At 38.9% G+C, this 20,490-nt stretch overlaps 1 protein-coding gene across 1 annotated transcript; it reads right to left on the bottom strand.

The window, feature by feature from the left end:
* Positions 1–11,758: 11,758 nt before the first annotated feature.
* Positions 11,759–18,883, bottom strand: wfs1b (Wolfram syndrome 1b (wolframin)). The gene is made up of 8 exons (XM_056770126.1): positions 18,707–18,883; positions 17,736–17,942; positions 16,808–16,884; positions 16,584–16,728; positions 16,320–16,493; positions 16,065–16,142; positions 15,793–15,950; positions 11,759–14,198 (listed from the first exon to the last, which is right to left on the bottom strand). The coding sequence occupies exons 1-8, from the start codon at positions 18,714–18,716 to the stop codon at positions 12,381–12,383; spliced, it is 2,667 nt and encodes an 888-aa protein (XP_056626104.1). The 5' UTR covers positions 18,717–18,883; the 3' UTR covers positions 11,759–12,380.
* Positions 18,884–20,490: the final 1,607 nt, after the last annotated feature.

Below are 20,490 nucleotides of genomic sequence, written 5' to 3'. Positions count from 1 at the left end.
ACGTCTAGGAGGGATACTAGGTCCGAGAACCAGATTCTGGCTGGCCAACAGGGAGCTATCAATAAGAGGCAAGAGCCCTGTTGACGGACCTTCACCAGGACTCCCGGGAGCAGAGCTGTCGGAGGAAATGCTTAAAGACGCAGTCTGAGGGACCGGCATTTGACCTCTGCCCAGGGCACAATCTGCTGGGCCAATTTTTTCATGTGGCGTGACCGCAGCCCGTCATGGTGATTAATGTATGAGACTACTGAAGTGTTGTCCACCCGCACTAGGACATGGTTGCCCCGTAACTGCCAGAGGAAGTATTTCAGCGCCCGAAATACAGCCATCATTTCGAGGCAATTGATGTGCCATTCGAATAAGATGATTTCTGGAAATCCCTTGGGCTGGACGGCCATCTAAGACCGCACCCCAACCTGTGAGGGATGAGAGTGGGACCTAAAGTCAACCGAGGTCTGAACCACATAGAAAGGGTGCGAAGCTCCTGGTGCGTCACCCTTATGTCTCTGGGGGTTGGCCCTTGGATGAAACCCCCCGGTCTTTGAGCCACAACTGAAATGGTCTTATATGCAGGAGGCCCAGAGGTATCACAGTGGAAGCCGCCGCCATGAGACCTAGATGATTTGTCCCTTTCTGGCCTAACCTGATGCTCCTCATGGTGTTTTGGACGAATTCGACACGTGCAGGAGACCGTTGTGCCTGACGCCATGACGCCAATAATAATTTAAAAGAGACGGAGGTATCATTAGATAAGGACCCTTGCTTTTCTCCATATACATGCTGCCCCTCGGCAACATTATTAGAAAACATGGAATTAGCTTCCACTGTTATGCAGATGATACTCAGCTATATATCTCATCAAGACCAGATGATTCCTTTAAGCTATCCAAACTGGCAGAGTGCATCGAGGACATAAAACATTGGATGACTAGTAATTTCCTCCTTTTAAACTCTAGCAAAACAGAAATATTACTTATAGCACCAAAATTAAGTAAACCGAATATCTCCGATTACAGCCTGCAAATTGAAAGCTGCACTGTTACTCCAACAAATACAGTTAAAGACCTAGGCGTTATATTAGACGGCAACCTGTCATTTAAAAATCACATCTCAAATATCACAAAAACAGCCTTCTTCCACCTTAGAAATGTTGCCAAATTACGAAATAGTTTATGTGTTGCAGACGCAGAAAAGCTTATTCATGCATTTGTGACCTCACGGCTTGACTATTGTAATGCTCTACTTAGTGGTTGTCCTGTATCATCGATAAACAAACTACAGTTAGTTCAGAATGCAGCTGCCAGAGTTCTTACTAGGTCAAGAAAATACGATCACATAACCCCAGTTTTATCATCGCTTCACTGGCTACCCATTAAGTATCGCATTGATTTTAAAATTATTTTAATTACTTACAAAGCCCTGAACGGTTTAGCACCTACTTACTTAACCGAGCTTTTATCACGTTACAACCCATCACGCTCGCTGAGATCTCAAAACTTAGGACTTTTGACAATACCTAGAATAACAAAATCCACCAAAGGTGGACGAGCTTTCTCATACGTAGCACCTAAACTCTGGAATAGCCTTCCTGATACTATTCGAGGGTCAGACACACTCTCCCAATTTAAATCTAGATTAAAGACACATCTTTTCAGCCAAGCTTTCACTTAATGCATAGTTAATGAACAGCAGCTACGCTAATTATTCTCTTTATTCTCTTTCCGCCTCTGCCTCGGGATGCCCATCCCGAGGTAGGAAGAAGTTCCACCATGTCCAGACGACCGACAGATGCCCATCCCGAGGTAGGAAGAAGTTCCACCATGTCCAGACGACCGACAGATGCCCATCCCCAATTTGAGATTACACCAGATACAGCTGCAGACTGACTGACCATCCCAGCTCCATCTAAGGCAATTCCACCAGCTGCCAAGAGAAATATGACCATCGGACCATCCCAGCTCAGACCACTACATCCCCAACCAAGAGCAAAGACGGACTATTTGTCTTATTAATGCTGAAGTTACAATATTTGGTATTAAATGCTAAACTAAAATCACATGTCACCAGTCTGAGTGCAGCTATGACACGTCAGAGGGGATCTGGCCCTCCCGGTTGAGCCTGGTTTCTCCCGAGGTTTTTTTCTCCATTAATCAATCATTGGAGTTTGGGTTCCTCGCCACAGCAGGGCAGTGTTGGCCTGCTCACCGGGAGACTGCATTCATTCATTTATTTATTTAGAAATTAGATGTTATTTATTAGAATGAACTTACTCGTTGTATAAATACCATGCACTGTGCTGTGTTTTAACTTTTCTGTTTTTCTTGTTTGCCCCTGTAAAGCTGCTTTGAAACAATACACATTGTGAAAAGCGCTATATAAATAAACTTGAATAAGGAACGATGTCATACGTTCTGACAGTATTTTCTATTTTTATTGTACCATGTGTGTATATATATATATATTAGCATTGTTCATAGCGGCAGTGAATGTTTTGTTTGTTAAGATGTGTATATGCCTCACACATAACGCTATAGATGCATGCCATCCTAAATGCTTTCTTTTATTTATCTTATTTTAATTTTATTAGCATTAGTTATTGTTTTGATCACCACCGATCTCCCTACAGTGACAATCTAAGGTTCATGAATATCAAGGTTCCAATTACGTGAAATGATGTCCAGGTCATTTAAATCACTTGGAGAGGTTCATTAATGGTTGAAAAAATATCCATCGTTGCGGGTAGCACGCAAATGCAGGATTGCAGTAGTTTGAAGTTTTCTGGGGGAGATAGCCTTTTCAAGGCTTGTTTATGTGTTATACGTTGTAGTTTTGAAGTGGTTTTTGTTCTTTATACAGTTTATGCACCTATCCGGCTTTCTTATCATCTTAATGGGGTAAACACAGGAATTTCTGAACTGAGTGGTTCTAATGACACAGAATAAGTCACATCTTGTCCCAGGTAAAGAGACATGAAAATTATAAATTGGAATGTGAAGGGTCTGAATCAGGCAATTAAGAGGAAAAAGGTTCTCTCTCACTTACAACATCTTGGGGTTGGCATTGCTTTCCTACAGGAAACCCACCTTCAAAATCGAGACCAGTCTAAAATTCACAAAGAGTGGGTTGGGCAAATGTTTCATTCACAATTCAACTATAAAGGCAGAGGAGTGGCTATACTCATTCATAAAAAGATCCCTCTCATTGTATCAGACACTATCTTGGACCCAAATGGCAGATACGTGATGGTTGTGGGAGAGCTGTTTCAACTTCGCTTAGTATTGGTCAATATTTACGGCCCAAACTTTGATGATGAAATTTTCTTTAAGAAAATGCTAATCTCTATCCCTAATCTGGATAGTTGTCACTTGATTATGTCGGGGGATTACAACCTGCTGATGGATTCTGTCTTGGATCGCTCTTCTCAGTCTGTACCAAGACCGTCTAAATCTATACAAACAATCCAGTCGTTCATAGATATGCATAATCTTATAGACCCATGGAGACTTAAACATCCCACCAAAAGGGAGTATTCATATTTCTCCAATGTACATAAATCATTCTCCAGGATAGATTTTTTTTTGTTGACCCTTTTTGCTTAATGTTATCACAGATTGTAAATATGATCCAATAATTATTTCCGATCACGCCCCGGTTAGTATTAAGGTAACTCTCCCGACCCAGAGGACAAAACGGACATGGCAGCTTGACACACTCCTGCTGGCTGATTCAGATTTTATTAAGTTTATTGCGGAACAAATAAATTTCTTTCTGGAGGTAAATAGGACGGATGGCAAATATAAGAAAATTTATGAGCTATCTTCAGAAATTAAGGCTCTGGATGGACTCATATCTGGTTCTCCGACCCCTGATTTGATTAGGAGGAGAGTTGGCTTACAAACTGAAATTGATCTCCTAATTACCACCCAAGCGGAGAGGCTAATTCTTAAGTCACGTAGTAGATTCTACGAAGAAGGGGATAAACCCTCCAAACTATTAGCTAGTCAACTCCACCAAAAAGATGCACCCTGCGTTATCTCTCAAATTATGCTACCTTATGGCTCCTCATCGGAGGACCATCAGGCCATTAATAACTGCTTTAAAGAGTTCTGTTCTAAATTATATTCTTCAGATTCAATACTAGATCACAACCAGTTTGACGCTTTTTTTCTAATTTGAACGTTCCTAGAATTGATCCTGACTCTAAACAACGATTGGAACAAAATCTGACACTGGAGGAAATCAACAATGCAATAATGTCCCTTCAGAGTGGAAAGGTCCCTGGCCCAGATGGATTTCCAACTGATTTTTATAAAAAATTTAAGGATAAACTTGCCCCTCTTCTTCTCTCAGTCTATGCAGAAGCATTGGAGAATAATATCCTTCCGCCTACGCTTCATCAGGCATCTATTACACTGTTGTTAAAAAAGAATAAGGACCCTCGAGATTGCTCATTTTATAGGCCAATCAGCTTGACCAACTGTGATGGTAAAGTGTTGTCAAAGGCCATTGCACTCCGGCTTGAGACAATTCTTCCTTATGTCATTTCGGAGGACCAGACTGGGTTTATCCAGGGCAGACAATCCTATTTCAACCTAAGACAATTATTTAATATCATCTCCACTAAACCTAGTACCCCAACCCCAGAGGCAGTAATATCACTGCCGAAAAGGCGTTTGATCGCGTTGAGTGGGATTATCTTTTTTATACACTTGGAAGGTTTGGGTTTGGCCCTTACTTCATTCACCTTATCAAGCTCATTTACGCTGATCCTACTGCCTCAGTTTATACCAACGGTATCTCTTCTAAGTATTTTCCTCTTCACAGAGGGACAAAGCAAGGGGATCCAGTGAGTCCGTTGCTTTTCATTTTAGCTATAGAGCCACTTGCCATAGCTCTCAGATGCAACAATAGTATACAAGGTATCTCACGCGGGGGCCTTACTCACACCGTCTCTCTCTATGCAGACGACTTGCTGCTATATGTCACCAACCCCAGCACAACTACCCCTATAATCCTTAAAATCTTGCAGGAATTTGGAAACATATCTGGGTATAAATTAAATCTTAATAAGAGCGAATACTTCCCCATCAGTAATAATGCCAGAGTATATCCCGATCTGCCATTTAAGATGTCTGCCGAGTCCTTTACATATTTGGGTTTGAAAGTCACCCAATCCTATTATAGTCTATTTAAAAGTAACATCACCCCTTTGTTGGAACAGTGCAAACAAGATATTAAAAGATGGTCAATTTTGCCCCTATCTCTTATCGGGAGAGCTAATTCTGTAAAGATGAATGTCGTACCAAAGTTTCTATATTTATTTCAGGCACTGCCCGTATATATACCACAATTACTTTTTAAGGCATTTAAGCAAATTACTTCTTCCTTTATATGGAATAACAAATCAGCTCGCATAAGAAAAGAATTTATATATATGGAAAGGCCAAAGGATGTAGGCTTTCACTTCCAAATTTACGCACATACTATTGGGACGCAAACTTAAATGCCATCTCTTTGTGGCTAAAAGATTGGAATGGCAAGACCCCTGCATGGCTCCAGATTGAAACGGCTACTAGCAGCCCACACTCACTCCCTGCTTTGCTCTGTGCACCCCTGCCATTACTTTTTAATAATATTAAGGACAATATAATAGTAACTCAATCACTACGAATCATAACTCAGTTCAAAAGATGTCTGGGTATTCAGAGTATGTCCTCTCATTCACCAATAACACATAATCATCTTTTTCAACCATCCTTAATGGACAATGGCTTCAAAATCTGGTATGACAAGGGCATTCATAGTATTGAGGATTTGTATGTTAATGATACTTTTGCTAGCTTTGAACAACTGTCCAGAAAATTTGGTCTGACCAATAATCATTTTTTTCGATACTTGCAAATTCGAGATTTTACTCGTAAAAAGTTTGCTAACTTTCCTACACTCCCCTCTCCCTCCTGTTTGGATTCCCTATTAAGGGTCAATATGCTGAATAAAAGTAGAATATCATTTATTTATTCTCATATAATGGATAGCTGCAACCTCTCTATTTCACATATTCGAGAACAGTGGGAAAGCGACTTGGGGGTCCAGCTGTCTGATGAGGAATGGGATATGGCTCTTACTAGAGTCCATTCTTTAGACATTCAGACATTCTTTAATACAGTTCAAAGTGCTACACAGGTTGCACTTCTCAAAAGCTAAATTAGCCCGAATATTTCCTAATGTAGACCCAATATGTGATAGATGTAAACAGACGCCAGCTACTTCCTATCATATGTTTTGGTCTTGTCCGAAACTTGTCCCTTTCTGGTCGTCCTTTTTTGTAAGTAATCTCTAAGGCTTATGGCTATAACATCCCACCTTGCCCCTTGATTGCCGTTTTTGGTTGTTTTTTGGATACAACGGGGTCCACCCCCCTGTTCATTTACAGAATGTCATTGCCTTTTCCTCCTTACTAGCTAGACGTTTAATTTTTTTTAAATGGAAGGCTGCTGCTCCTCCATCACACCACCACTGGATTAGGAACATTATGCAGAATGTCAAACTGGAAAATATCAAATGTACCCTCAACGGGTCCACTAACAGATTCTACAAAACCTGGAACCCTCTCATAACTTATGTGAACAATTTACCTGGGTTGGAACTGGAACTCTGAATGTTTACATTAACCCCTGGTCAATCCTGTGATAAGGAATGTAAGGGTGCACTTGTCCTTTTCTTTTTGTGTTTTTTTTTTTTCCGTTGTCTGTTACAAGTTTGTCAGGTCGATTTTGGGTCTTGTCTGTCTTTGTCTTTCTCTTGTTGGGTTTTTTGTTTACTAATTTTTTTCTATTGTCATTTGCATGACTGTTGTATACAATAAGTGGAAAATTACAAATACAGTGAAAAAAAAAGAAAAAGAAAAAAAGGCGAGTCGAGTACGCAGAACTCGGAACTCAAAGACATCACAGAGTTCGCACTCTCCCTCAAGTACATGGGCGGCATGGTCAGCCCCAAAGCATTCTGAGCGATACTGATGCTTGTCGAATTCGTAGAGGTTCCTTTACAGAGAGAGACACATCTCCAATCCGAGTCAGCCATGGTAAGATTTTATATTTCCTTGACTTGAGCTTATTTTTACACTAGGCTAAGTAACTAAAAAGTGCTTGGACACTAGTGTAAGAATCTACAATTTTTACACTCGGCAGCGAGGACTCTCCGACAGCATGTCTCTCCTTCCTCCCGGGTTTCGGCACCAACGTAACAAGGTTCATTAAAAGGAAGGAAGGAGGCGGGAATCGGCAAACGTTTAAACAGTTTAATCAAATAATAACAACGTATAAAAGACAGCCGGAAGCCCCTCACGGACAACTCCCGGCAACACAAACATAAATATAAACTTAACATATGTTCAGGCCCGGTCCTCTCTCTTCGATGGTCCGGTCGCTTGTTCTCTTATATGCTCCCAATCTCCTACGTGATTCGAGCCCGGTGTGCGCACAGCTGCCGCTCATTCACAATTACTCACCGGTCTCGAACCACGGTCTCGCCCCGCCTACTCCACTACAGTAAGATTTTAGACAAAACAAAGAGGGTGATTTCTCCCTAACAACACATGCGCAAACAAAGCGGTCCTTGAAGACAAAAGAATCTGATAAAATGTCCGCATTCACGCCTATTTATAAACTGCAGGTGCAGGTATAATTAGCCATGTCACCTGCCAAGGTTATTTAAAGCCTAAATAATTTTTGCCGTGTTTGACACACTTGCTTTACAACCGGTCGAACAAAGACTGTTCTCCTATAGCGTTTGACATTTGTTGTGATAAACACAAAGAAAAATACTTTGAAAAATGTTTGCACCTGACACTTTTAGACATTATTGACTACCATAGCAGGAAAAATATTGTTTCAATTATTTTGATCTGTTGAATACAAAATGAGACATTTTGAAAAAATTTGGAAAGTGAACTGTTTTAACAAGCCTCTTGTTCGCCTGCAGCGGATGTCAATATGGATATTTCTATTAAACAAACGCATCAATTCGCTTCAGAAGACCTTTATTAAGACCACAGAGCCGTGTCGAAATGTTCTTTGCATCGAGTGTAGCTTTTGATATGGAACAAGTGACAATGAACCAGGAAGGACAGAAAACACAAGGGCATTATAAGGGATCAAAATCAAGAGGGGACAGGTGCAGGACATGAACTAATTGACAACCAATAATGAGACTAAAGGGCGGGAACAGAGATGAGACCTGGAGAGAGCATGTGGAATGCCTACTGGGATAAAAAAATTCCTCTCTCCACACAAAACATGAGGTTCTGTCATGATCCTGCCACTAGATCAAGAAGAACATGACGAGGACAAGAGACATAATCATGACAATATTGGAGATCATTTGATGGATACAAAAGCAACAAGTTTATAAATTGTTATTCCTGTATAGGCACTTACATTTTAAACAGTTGGGCATTCCTGATGTTCATGTCATTCACGGAACGTTAAAGATGTTGTTTTCCCTTAGTAATGTTTTTGACATTATGCCATTGTTTAAAGAATAGCCTTTGCTTTCAAAAGGATAGTCAATGAAGTTAAGGGATCACAGCAAAACAGATTGCACTCCAGCAATGAATGACACACATTACTCCAAGGGTGTATGGTCTCTTTTGCTTTTGTTTTTTTTTTTGTTCATTTTTGTTCCTAACGCCGTGATTATGATAACCCATTGAGACATAATATTTTGAAATGTGAAATTTGGTACATTTCACTACATGTATCTTAAATTCTAACAGTTTGGGATTCTGACTACAACTCTTATAAATTTTGTTCAGTGTTTAACAAATCAGCATTTAAAATTGTTGACATGGCCCACAAGAGAGATTTTAAAATGAAATTAACTATACTAAACATCCTGAAGTATAAGAACACTTGCCAGTACCACTTATTGGTTTCATAGGATGCACACGCCTAGCCCGAAGTTAACTTCCGGTCTGTGTTTGGATAAAATATCATTTATTTAATTTTGATTTATATTAATTTATGTTACTATTTTATTATGTATTAATTGTAATAAATTACATTAAAACTACTCAACAGTTTTTTATTCTTTGTGGAGGTCTACCGGATGTTTTGGCCACAAACGTTTATGTTGGTTGCTGCTGAAACCATTTTGTTTAATAATTTTTCTTGTCCTTATAGTCATTGAACAATTACATAAACCAACTTTAAGTCTTTAAGGAGACAAAGAATTTAAATAGGACTGTTCCATGATACAATATGGGCATGTGTTCCATCTCAAACAGTTATTAGAAGTTCATCTGTAACTCAAAAAGCAGAAATCTGGCATTATCAGATGTAAAATTGCATGGTTAAAACAACCGTTTTGCTTTGGTTGAACAATATCTAAATTAATTCTTTGCTAAATCGGGGCTCACTTGCCTCAATGCTTCAAAAAAGCACCCAATCAATCCAAATCGTGTCAAATCTTCAAGAAAGTCCATATTTAACAGAAAACAGACAGGGTCACTTCTCTCTCACATGTGATCTTCTAAACATGTGGTGGAGAGAGCATGGGCTGATTTTGAAGTTAAACTGGTTCAAGAGAGCAAACCAACAAACCATTGAAAGAAGAGCAAACCAACTTTTCCAAGCACACAGAGACAAACCTGTCCATATTAAAGAAATTATATAGAAATCATTTACCAATCCTTGCTTTATACATACTGTAGTTGGACCACTTTAAGGGGAAACATGGGTCAGGAAAAAGTCATTCAAAATGAGCTCACATAAAGTGAGGACAAAACAATTACATGTGTGTTTGCAGAGCCAAACACGGCTTCTGTCCAAAATATGTCTGGCTGTACAAAAAGGTATTTTGAGTCGTATGCTTTGTGTTAGCTATATTTTCAATTTTACTGGATTATTTTTGTTGTTGTAGTAATGCAGATCTGTTAATGATAAAAATCAGTAGCTGAAATTATTTTTTAACAACTGAAAATGTTTTTTCCAAACTGACAAAATGATCTCAGATGTTAAAATGGGTCACTGATTTTCCAGGGTAAAGAAAAAAAATCTGTTCATTTTCCATTCAGCCCACTTCTCTGTGTATTGATTCACACCAGTAAAGAGTTCAATATCATCATTACATATTGATTAAAAATATAGCAGCTAAGCAGGAGTGAGACATATTTGTGGCTAGGGATTGTAATCCTTTGCTAGAGCTGGGCCATTGGTTTGTTTAGTTTTCTAGCTGTCAATGTATTTCTGTTAAACTCAGAAACTTATCATATTTCTTTGGCTTCAACTAAAGTAAGCCACATGACTCCCAGCCACTGTAACTCTTACTTGGAAAAAGGAAGTCTGTTAAGAATCTGGCTTTAAGCACATCTGTGACTGACAAACTCAAGCATCGAGTTCATACGTAATGTGCATTAAATCATGAAATTGAATAATACAACCATAAGTTTCAGTCTGCAGACTTCTTTGACAATATCCCAAATCTGTGCTAAATATAAAATATTTGACATTTGACATTCACTACAGTCTATAGAAACACATTATAGAAATTCACCAACGTAGATATTTTTTATTTCTGAAGAAAATCTGATGCTGACATGTTTAAAGTGGTGTTGGGTAAAATAAACCCTCTCCAAAGACATTGTGGTCCCCAAATACAGCTCATTTTATCCTACAATGACACGCTATAACTGTTTTAGGACTTGACATTCAGGAATAACAGTATATTGAAATCAAAGGCTTATTGTTTAATATAGTGCCACACTCTGCTACAGAATGGATGAACATTTTATTGTTTCCAGCAAAAGTAACTTCACTACTACTGGGTTCCTGTCAAAAATGAATTAATAAATAAAACAAAATAAATGTAATAAAATGAAAACCAGTCCCAGCCGAAAAGTTGTCAATTACACAAACCGAAATAACACAGTTTAACCAAAAACCTGCTATCCGAATAGTTTGTCTTCCTAAAATCACACTAAATAAATTTACACTTACACTGCCATCTGATGGTAGACAAATTAATTCATAGCCATGTAACATATCTACAGTACACCTTTGCAACTTTATGAAATTCTAAATTAATTTCTTGTCTGTGCAACAACAGCCACCAAAATAGCACGTTGTTGCTAAGGCATTTTTGCTGATTGCTTTACTGTGTGGTAGCTAGGCGGCGTAAAAGAGCCACTACAAAATCTCCACATTCTCAAATCTCATTTTCAACACTATTCTTGCACTACATATGGCAAAATTTTTTATGTTTTATTGTCCGTGGAATTAATCATCTGAATGCCCAGGACAGTATCACAAATTTGCCCATGACCTCTAACAATTACATGAAACTAATATCTTCATGACATTTAACGGTGTCCTCAATGCTTCAATATAAGGGCCTCTTTAGGTGTTAAATCCAGTCAATGGATACGATCGTTTATCGTTATTTTCATTTGTTTGAACCCCTAAGCATGAGCAACTATCAAACCCTGAGTAAATGCTTTATTTACCTGTTGAAAATATTAGATTCCTCCCTGTGGTGGTTGTTGGGCAATTTTGATGTCGATCACTCTATGTGTGTAAATAACAGACAGAAAACTGAAAATATCTGCAATGTTTTGAAAACGCTGGAATTGGAGCAAGAGGCAACTGTGTGTAAAATTGCCATCACAGGAGTGACAGATTTTTTGTAAGTTTTGACAATTATCCAACTATTGATGGTATATCCCATAATATAGATCTGCTTTTACACAAGTTCACACAAATTCAATCACAACATATAATGCTTTAATATTGTGCAATGCTTTCGATGTAGTCACAGCCCATTAAAGATTTGTCTAATCAGTTGCCAGATAGACCTAGAGATTTCAATGCCAGTAAGACCTTGTCTCAGTTTTTAGAAAAACATGTACCACACATTATTTTCACAGATTCAGAATTATGCTATATACCTTACATTTTCAGCAATTATACCCTATTTACCAATTTTTACCTTAAAAAACATCTAAGGCACAAATGAAATACATATACATACCCACACGTCATCAAAACTCTTACTAATAAAAGCAAATTAAGTATATGAAACCTATTCACTATATTTAAAGTCAATCATATAATTATGCATTTCCCTATGTTTAACATGAAATTCATTAGCAGTGACATCAGTTTTGTGAAAACAGTTCTGGGATCGTAGTGTTCCCTGTTTGTCTGGTTCCTCCAGCAGATCCTTCTCTGTTAGTTCATTGTCATGACAGCTTATTTGCCTCTGATGCTACTTTCATCAAACAAAAACAAGTACATTTGCCCTCTCCTTGACTCCCTGCACTTCAAATTCCTGTTTAATACTGCAGTGTATTCCAAAGTCCTCTGTTCATCAGAAAACCAGTTTCATACTTCTGTATAAGCCCCCTCCACCTCAATCGAGAGCAGGGGGTGGAATAGAAAATTGAAGGCGAATGCAATGGCATTTCTAGCGTTAACCGTCCAGTCATGCTCTATCTTGACCTGCCGTTGTATTGGTATGAGTGGCGAAGCACAGGTCTTGCAATGCAGCGCTTTGAGCTCAAACACTGGCCATTTGCTTCCCAGTCTGCCTTCGAGTACTGTACTGAACTCCACAACGCTGCCTGAACTGAGCCCCAGTAAAACACGTCGAAATTCGTGACTAGCCCTCAGCACAATGTCTTTGGTTGCATCTTCAATATCATTACGTCCCTTTTTCTCTTGCGGCATCCCCAAAGTCACTTCAAACTTGTAGTGGTCAAAACGTTTGACATGGCACTTGTGCTTTGCAAGGCTCTTGAGCTGACATAGTGGTTCAGTGGGCCCCAACTCAGTTGTGTCGCAGGCAGGGTACTCCTCCCCATAAAGACAGCGGACCCAATCTGCTATAAATACCGGCAGGAGGTTGATGACAGCCTGCGCACCGTTCTCAATCTCAGTGACCCGAATGTACTTAAACCGGCCTTCCCACGTAACGCGGTGGCCCTCCAGGTGGCTGCAAAGGATCTGGGCATGAGCCATGTTGCGCTCTTTCCATGCACGTGGGCCGCACATGTCACTGTACTGCTGCCACGTCAGAGTGGAGTTGTAAACCTTCATTCCCTCTGAACGGTACACGTAGAACCAGCTAAAGAGCACCAGAGCTGAGATCCACACAAGGATCAACTTTACCACGCTGCTACTCTGCAATGAGCGCAACACTGCCAGAGGCGACACGCTAAAACGCGTCCACCATCGCAGCAGGACAGGCAGCACACAAACACACACAGTTACAACCATTTTTGGCAGTTCCAGGGCGAGGAACCATTGCACAATCTGCACTAGGAGTACAGCTGCTAGACCCAGTGACACCACTGGCAAGGCAAAAAAGAAAAGGAGGTATCCCACAGCTGTGCGCATCAGTCCCAAAGCTGTGGACTCTACCAATAGTTTGACAGACAGCTCACACCAGATAAAGCACACTAGGTAGGGCAGCAGCACACAGTAGGAGCCACGAACCCCACCTGCTGTGGCCATATTGGTACAGAGGTACAGGAGGTAGAGATACAAAATACAAGGCACTCCCAAGTGCAGTACCAAGAAGTCACCCAGGCGTATGGATAACCAAGCACCACCAACTATACGGCCCAACCAGCCTCCCACCAGCAGACTGATGAAGGTGCAAAGGGCTGATGCAACCTGGGACAGCAAAGCAAATTTGGCCTGTTGCTGTGCTGCTGGTCTTAGACTTAAGTAGCTGCTTACAGTGAAGAAGACTGCAACTGTGGCCAGTTCAGAACATGGCAGCCAGGAATTATCCGCTAAAGGAAACGATACGATGAGGAATAGTGCAGAGAGGAGGAAGTAGAGATACGGCTCTAAGTGGTTCCATGTGAAGTTGGACTCTGCCTGCTCGAGGTCTATCCCTGGCTCGAAATGAGCCAACATTGCAGTTAATGCTCGGAAGTTCTCCCATGCCTTGCTGTTTTGGAAGACTCTGAGCGTACAGATTACCATTGAGAAAAAGGAGAGGTAGAATATCATGAGAGGTATGACAAGGACGAAGAACTCCAAGGTAAGATTGGAGATGATGAAGAAAAAGATCAGGGTGTTGACGTGATGAGTGGGTATGAGGGCGCTAATCCATTGCATGCCCGCACGCGACGCCCAGTCAATCAAGACTTCTTTCACCTCCAGCACTGCCTGAAGGGGAAACTTCAACACCTGCAAACATGGAGAAAATTATTTTATTAGCCAGAAGTTATTAATGTTGTAGGCTGGTTCAAAGTTTAGTATTGTATTCTTTCTCATTAGAAATTAATATTGGTACGCTCTTGGTACGGTCTGTAAGCTGTCATTGGATAAAGGATTGCATTCACGAAAAAGAAAATTTAATTTCACTGCGTTCTTAAAGCGATACTCCACCAAAAAAATTAATTCTGTCATCATTTATTGTTGTTACAAACCTGTATAAATTTGTTGTGATAAACACAAAGAAAAATACTTTGAAAAATGTTTGCACCTGACACTTTTAGACATTATTGACTACCATAGCAGGAAAAATATTGTTTCAATTATTTTGATCTGTTGAACACAAAATGAGACATTTTGAAAAAATTTGGAAAGCGAACTGTTTTAACAAGCCTCTTGTACGCCTGCAGCGGATGTCAATGTGGATTTTTTCTATTAAACAAACGCATCAATTCGCTTCAGAAGACCTTTGTTAAGACCACAGAGCCGTGTTGACATGTTCTTTGTCGATGGATGCACTTTTTGGAGCTTCAATAAATTGCCCCCCTTCACTCCCATTCTACTGCTTGGAACTAAAATAGGTAAAAGGATACATTGTATTATAACTCCGACTGCATTACGCCCGTTTCATACTGCATCCGTGAGCAGCGCAAAGGGAAAGCGTTAGAAGCACGTGCCCATTGTCCTTTCACACCGGCAGCGTATGCATTGTGCACCGCGCTGCCTGGGTACCACAGTACAACAATGCAATAACTCATTACGTTATTTAAATACATCAATGAGCAAAATATCTTCCAGAACTTCATCAAAGTGATTTTTGAGTTGATTGCATAACTATGATTTGTTATATCTGCCTGTTTGACGCTCTTTTAGATCTACGTAGTACAAGTTATAAATTTAAAAAATGCAATTGCTTTTCTCTCACACATTCGCAATATAAGGAAATAACATGATGTCTATGTAGTTTTATCTGGTTTTTCAGTAGGTTATAATGACAATGGGTTTCAGACAGTACACTCCTTCACATGCAATATAAGCATGACATTTAATATATACTTGTATTATAAATCCTTTAATTGTGCTGTTGTGCTTTTGGCCAAAACCTCCTGGCAAAGTGTTTTTGAAAGTCATGGCGACTGTTAAAAACACATTAGACATCACTTGCATGCTTTTAAGGTAAAAGTGTTACTTTTTCAGGTCAATCCATGTGGATTTTGTCAGTAAAGATGCACTGAAGTTTAATTGAGCGTGAGCAGCGCAGCAAAAATAGACTCTGCGTCGAAATGATCGGTGCACTGCTGCTTTCGGGCCGCTTATGGGTGCGGTATGAATGTTCTAATGTGTTAACATGCGAGTCGAAAAAAAATGCACTGCTGACGCTTTCTGTGTGAAGCCTCTGTTATTCTTCAAGAAGAAAGTCACATTCACTTAGGGTGAGTCAAACATGGGGAAACTTTGATTCAGGCCTGAAGTATCACTTTAAGTTTTGTAGACAGCCCATAAGTAGAATGGGCTGAATCTTTATGACCTTAGAAACTTTAACTGGTTTATCCTTTGTAATTAATACCTTTTGATGCAAAGGCAGTTCATTTGGGTTTTTTATTGGCTCTTCGTCATCATCATCATCATCACCTGCCACCCCTTCCATGACAGGTGTTGGTGAAATTCCCTGAGCATATTGCTTAGTGTTCTCAACAAACTCTTCTACACCCACATAGTCAACCCCTGTCAAAGCCAAAACGAATAGATTTAGATTTTTATACTCATATTAGTGAAAATATAGAGTAATAAATATTAGAGTCTGAAAGAATGATTCAACATCTGTTTCTATGCACTGACCATCTTTTGAGACCAAACTCTCCAAAACCTTTCTTTGTTTTTGTAATGGGCTTGAAAGAGGGCTGCTTGAAGCGCCATCTAGAGGAGAAAGACACATTTGAATATTAAATATTTTCTGGAGATTTGTAAAAAAAAGCCAGAATACAGATGTAGGGCAATAACCTACTTTAAGGTAATGTAAAGGATTTTTGTATAGAATGGCACACAAAAACATAACATAACCCGGTTAAATCCAAAAATAAACTCCTGTTTTACCAGTCTCATCGTTGAGTTGGCTCATGTTTTCTAGAAGTTCAGAGGGAGTTATCTTTCTCTTTCTCTCTGGATTAAGTTTCCAGTACATAAGCAGAGCTGCTTTCCTGACACTGCGCTCAAAGCGAGACTCGCAGGCCAGGGAGCGCACTTCATCCCTGTTTTCAGCTGTGATGCCTGTTAAACACACAAACACAATCTGTTACCGTTTATAAAATTATGAAGAATGGTATGATATAAGGTTCATAATAAAGGGATTTGTAATACCCCTCTTCTCATGCAGGCACCGCTGCAGAAGTTTCACTGCATCTTTACGGCCATTTTTGGCTGCCTGAAGCAGCCATGTTACTGCAGTAACATCGTTTATCTCTTCATCTTCTTGTTCTGCTACTCTCAAGTAATACCTACCAATCTGAGCAAAAAGAAAGTGTTAATATTTTTATTATTAAAGAAGGAAAGACATCAAATGTTTGTGTATGAGGCATTGAAACCTCCGTCTGTGCCTTGGCATCTCCAATTTTAGCCCTCTGTTTAAGCTCGTCAATGCTTAGCTCCTCTGGGGTTTCCCCTTAAAAAATAAAATAACCAAAAAGATAAACAGTCACACATACACATTGACTTATCACAACAAATATGCACGGTGAAGCAAAGCAGGCTCGCTTGTAAACTAAGAGTTTCCATAAAGATTTGTTTATCAAATTAGATCTTTAAAACCACTATATTTGCATCAGATCAAATATAATTTAATTTCTGGCATATTTTCGTTAAGCAGCAGCAAACTTGCTAACATACTTAAAAAAGTAACAGCACATCTATACACTTCCAAAGGGAGAGGCACCAAAGTTAAATACTTCAAGTTAATTATTAAAATCCCTACTGTATACAGTCTAATCTACTGCAATAGTGAAGTTTTTAGTAAGCACTTCTTTTCTGCTCTAGATTTTAATCAGATATTTTTAATCGGATTTTGGCGAGTTTAACTACAAGTTATAGATGATAGAACACATAATATAACTGTATTTGTATTGTTTTATTATTTGCTTGTGAATCCTGTGTGTGTGTATTAGGAGATCTGACCTAATTCTGAACAATGACTCATCATTCAGGAACTGGGTGAAAACCAGGTTGGGTGTCTGTGCGACATCTGACTTTCCATGAGCGGGTAAAGAAATCACTGAGAGTCATGTGATGATAAATCCTTTAACATTTACATGTATGCATTTGGCAGACGCTTTTATCCAAAGAATATACTATACATTTGTTTCTGTTGCTTGTAAATGCAAGCCCTGGGATTGAACCCTTGACATTGGGATTGTTAGCACCATGCTCTAACATGAGGAGGCTCTTTTGTGGCTCATATGTTAAGGTCGTGAATCAGCACTCCCATATGGCCTGTGAGTTGACAGATTGTATATTTACCTTGATGAGGAAAAGATGACTGTCCTGGGAAGCCACTGTGAATATTGCTGGCTGCATTTAGCTGGGATCGACCTGTCTGAGAAGCAATGTGTGGGGGCGGGGTCATAGTTAAATGGGTGTGGCTACTGGATGAAGTAGGTGCAGAGAAAGTGGCAGGGACTGAAGATGCTTGGGACAGCAATGGAGATTCAAGGGGACATTCCATTTCTAAGGAATGAATAAAAAGTAGACATCAATTTTGTTATAAATGTGTGCAGTACAAAAATGTACTCTCTTGGTTAGCTTGGCTATTCTTGTATTACGGAATATTTATTTTAGTTTAATATGTCATACTGTACTTCTCTTTAGTCACAAAAACATTTGTCTTCATGAAGTACAAAAAATAAACATAAAAAGGGAGAAATATAATGTTGTATAATAATTCTACAATGGTCAGTATACATGTTTTCAGTTAAACTGCCAGTAATATAACACTATAACACTGAGAACGTGCCAAAACAGTCTGAAAGCTTATTTAAGAGTTAAAGAACATTATATTATAAAGTTTAGATTTAACAGATGTACAATAGTATTAACTATTATATTGTATCGTAGTTAAAAATATGAATATTATTTTATGGAAAATTCTAGGATTATGGAAAGTATCAGAGTGAAGAATTCTATTTTACAAATACATTTATTTAAGTTATTTGTTGTTAGCACTGCATTTTTACACCAGTCAGGGCCATAGTTTAAGCTGAGTTGTCATTCTTGTGTCACCTTCACTTTTGACCAGCAGAACAGAAAGTAAAGTTAAACACCAGCACTAATGTTGTTAACACCGACAAACACAAATATCGAGGAAGCAGACAAATGCTAATAAATACACAGTCATATCCAAGCGCTGAAAGATAAACAAATGTGCAAAAATGAACGGCTACAGCGAACTCTCAAATCACCGATTTGTAAACGCATTGTTTTGTTTCTCATACCTGAACTCATCCATTACTTCCCCACGGGTGAGTTTAATGAAGCTCTCGGCATACATTGTGATACTCCAGCATGATTTAACACTAAACATGATATTTGTAAAATAAGTGAGGTTTTGAGTGATGAGCACAAAGCTGACAGAAAGAGGCCCGTACAGATCTTGCACGCCCCTAACTGACTCGGGCTCACTGACTGGACAGCAATGTTGACAGTGTCAGAACAAACTTCCGGTTGCTGCCTCCTTTAGATTTCATAATAAAAGACATTTACGTGTAAATGTCTCGTTTTGTTTTCCTTAGCAGCTGAATTTAATTTAACGTTGTTTTGACACATTATCATGCTTATTAACAATTATAACCCTAAAGTCAGTTATTTTAATGGTCAATGTGGAAATTTGCAAAAATACAATTCTACTTAGTAGCCTATCTTATATTTTGGTTTATATTTTTTGGTAGATTTGGTTTCTATATTATTTCCCTACCTTATTTCTATACTGTATTATGTCTCTACAGCTCAAATGTATTTTCTGTGAAGCTGCTCTTGAAAATGTGATAGAGTACTTCAGATAGATGTTTCATTGAATAAGAATAGTGTTTTATAAAGTACAACATGTGATATGATTGCTCACAAAAACAAAAAATTCCAGACCATATAGGAAATATGTTACTTTTAGCTTTACTCTTTCGAAAGCATGAAAATGTCCGGCCGATTCTAACCATTAAATGTATGAAACCTTAAATGCAGGTGCAAAAAATCTTTGCAATCTCTGTTTGAAATAATGTTATGCAAACAGAACTAATGCATTTAAGCAAATATTAAAATCTTTAACAGAAAATTTTGGACATTTCATCAAATAACAGATTTCAGTACATTGGAGGCAGCTAGTGTATTGGCGATAAACTAATAAAACTTTGTAAGGTACCAATAATAAATCTTAAGGGTATTTTTGAGACCACATGTCAGTTTATTTGACCTGAAAAGACAACGTGTATTGAAAGCTTCAGCAAGACTATTGATTTATTTTCATCTATGTATTAGGAAATGTTTAATAAATAGATCAAATTGTTTCACCTAAACATTTTACATTGATTGTTAATGTGTTAATCATCTTTTTAAACCATTGAAATAATAGTTGGAGCTGATAGCATTGTGGGCAGTGCTCCAACACGTGCGCTGGTAGCGCATCTGTAACCCATGTTTGATTTCCATCTCATGGTCCTTTCCCGATCCAACCCCATTCCCTCTCCCACCTCGCTTCCTGTCCTCTCGCTCAATGAACGGTACAAATAAACGCCTGTTTTCAAATAATCAAGTAAAGACTCTAATCTTTAATCAAATACATGAAAGGAGTACTGGCACATTTTATGAGTGTTTATCGATTTGATCTCCTCTTATCGCTCTTGAAAAAGTAAAAAACAGATGGGCACAAATGTATTTTGAGGGCTGTTTGAGCTCAGTGTGTGAGTGAGTGTATGTGGTGCATGATCATCTGCTGATGAGGCGTTGTAACCATGGAGACAGAGCTTGCTGCATTACAGAACAGATAGGCAAGGGTGGCTCTTTATCTCCTACTAGTGTAAGGACATGATCTCTTTACCTGATAAATATATATTATTTCTATTACACAATTCACTGTTTTTGAACTGAACTGTCTTTCAAGAGGATCATATCAGCGGTGAAGTAAAATTGCCACATACATATTTTTCACTTTAATGTGGTTTCTTTAGGTTTCATTCCAGTATTTATGGAAAGCCATTGTTGTGGTTAGAATTACCAACATGAAGAA

Source organism: Triplophysa dalaica, chromosome 16 (genome assembly GCF_015846415.1).
Source record: "Triplophysa dalaica isolate WHDGS20190420 chromosome 16, ASM1584641v1, whole genome shotgun sequence".
NCBI classification, from domain to species: domain Eukaryota; kingdom Metazoa; phylum Chordata; class Actinopteri; order Cypriniformes; family Nemacheilidae; genus Triplophysa; species Triplophysa dalaica.
The sequence above is the reverse complement of the archived record's forward strand: the minus strand, read 5'-3'. Positions and strand labels throughout refer to the sequence as shown.

What these genes read in the sequence shown, in the direction of transcription:
- wfs1b (XM_056770126.1), bottom strand. An exon ending in GTCATCTTTTCCTCATCAAG is followed by an intron (nt 16,885 to 17,735) that starts GTAAATATACAA and finishes TTATTTTTTAAG; the next exon opens with GGGAAACCCCAGAGGAGCTA. An exon ending in AACTGCCTTTGCATCAAAAG is followed by an intron (nt 14,199 to 15,792) that starts GTATTAATTACA and finishes CCATGTTTGCAG; the next exon opens with GTGTTGAAGTTTCCCCTTCA.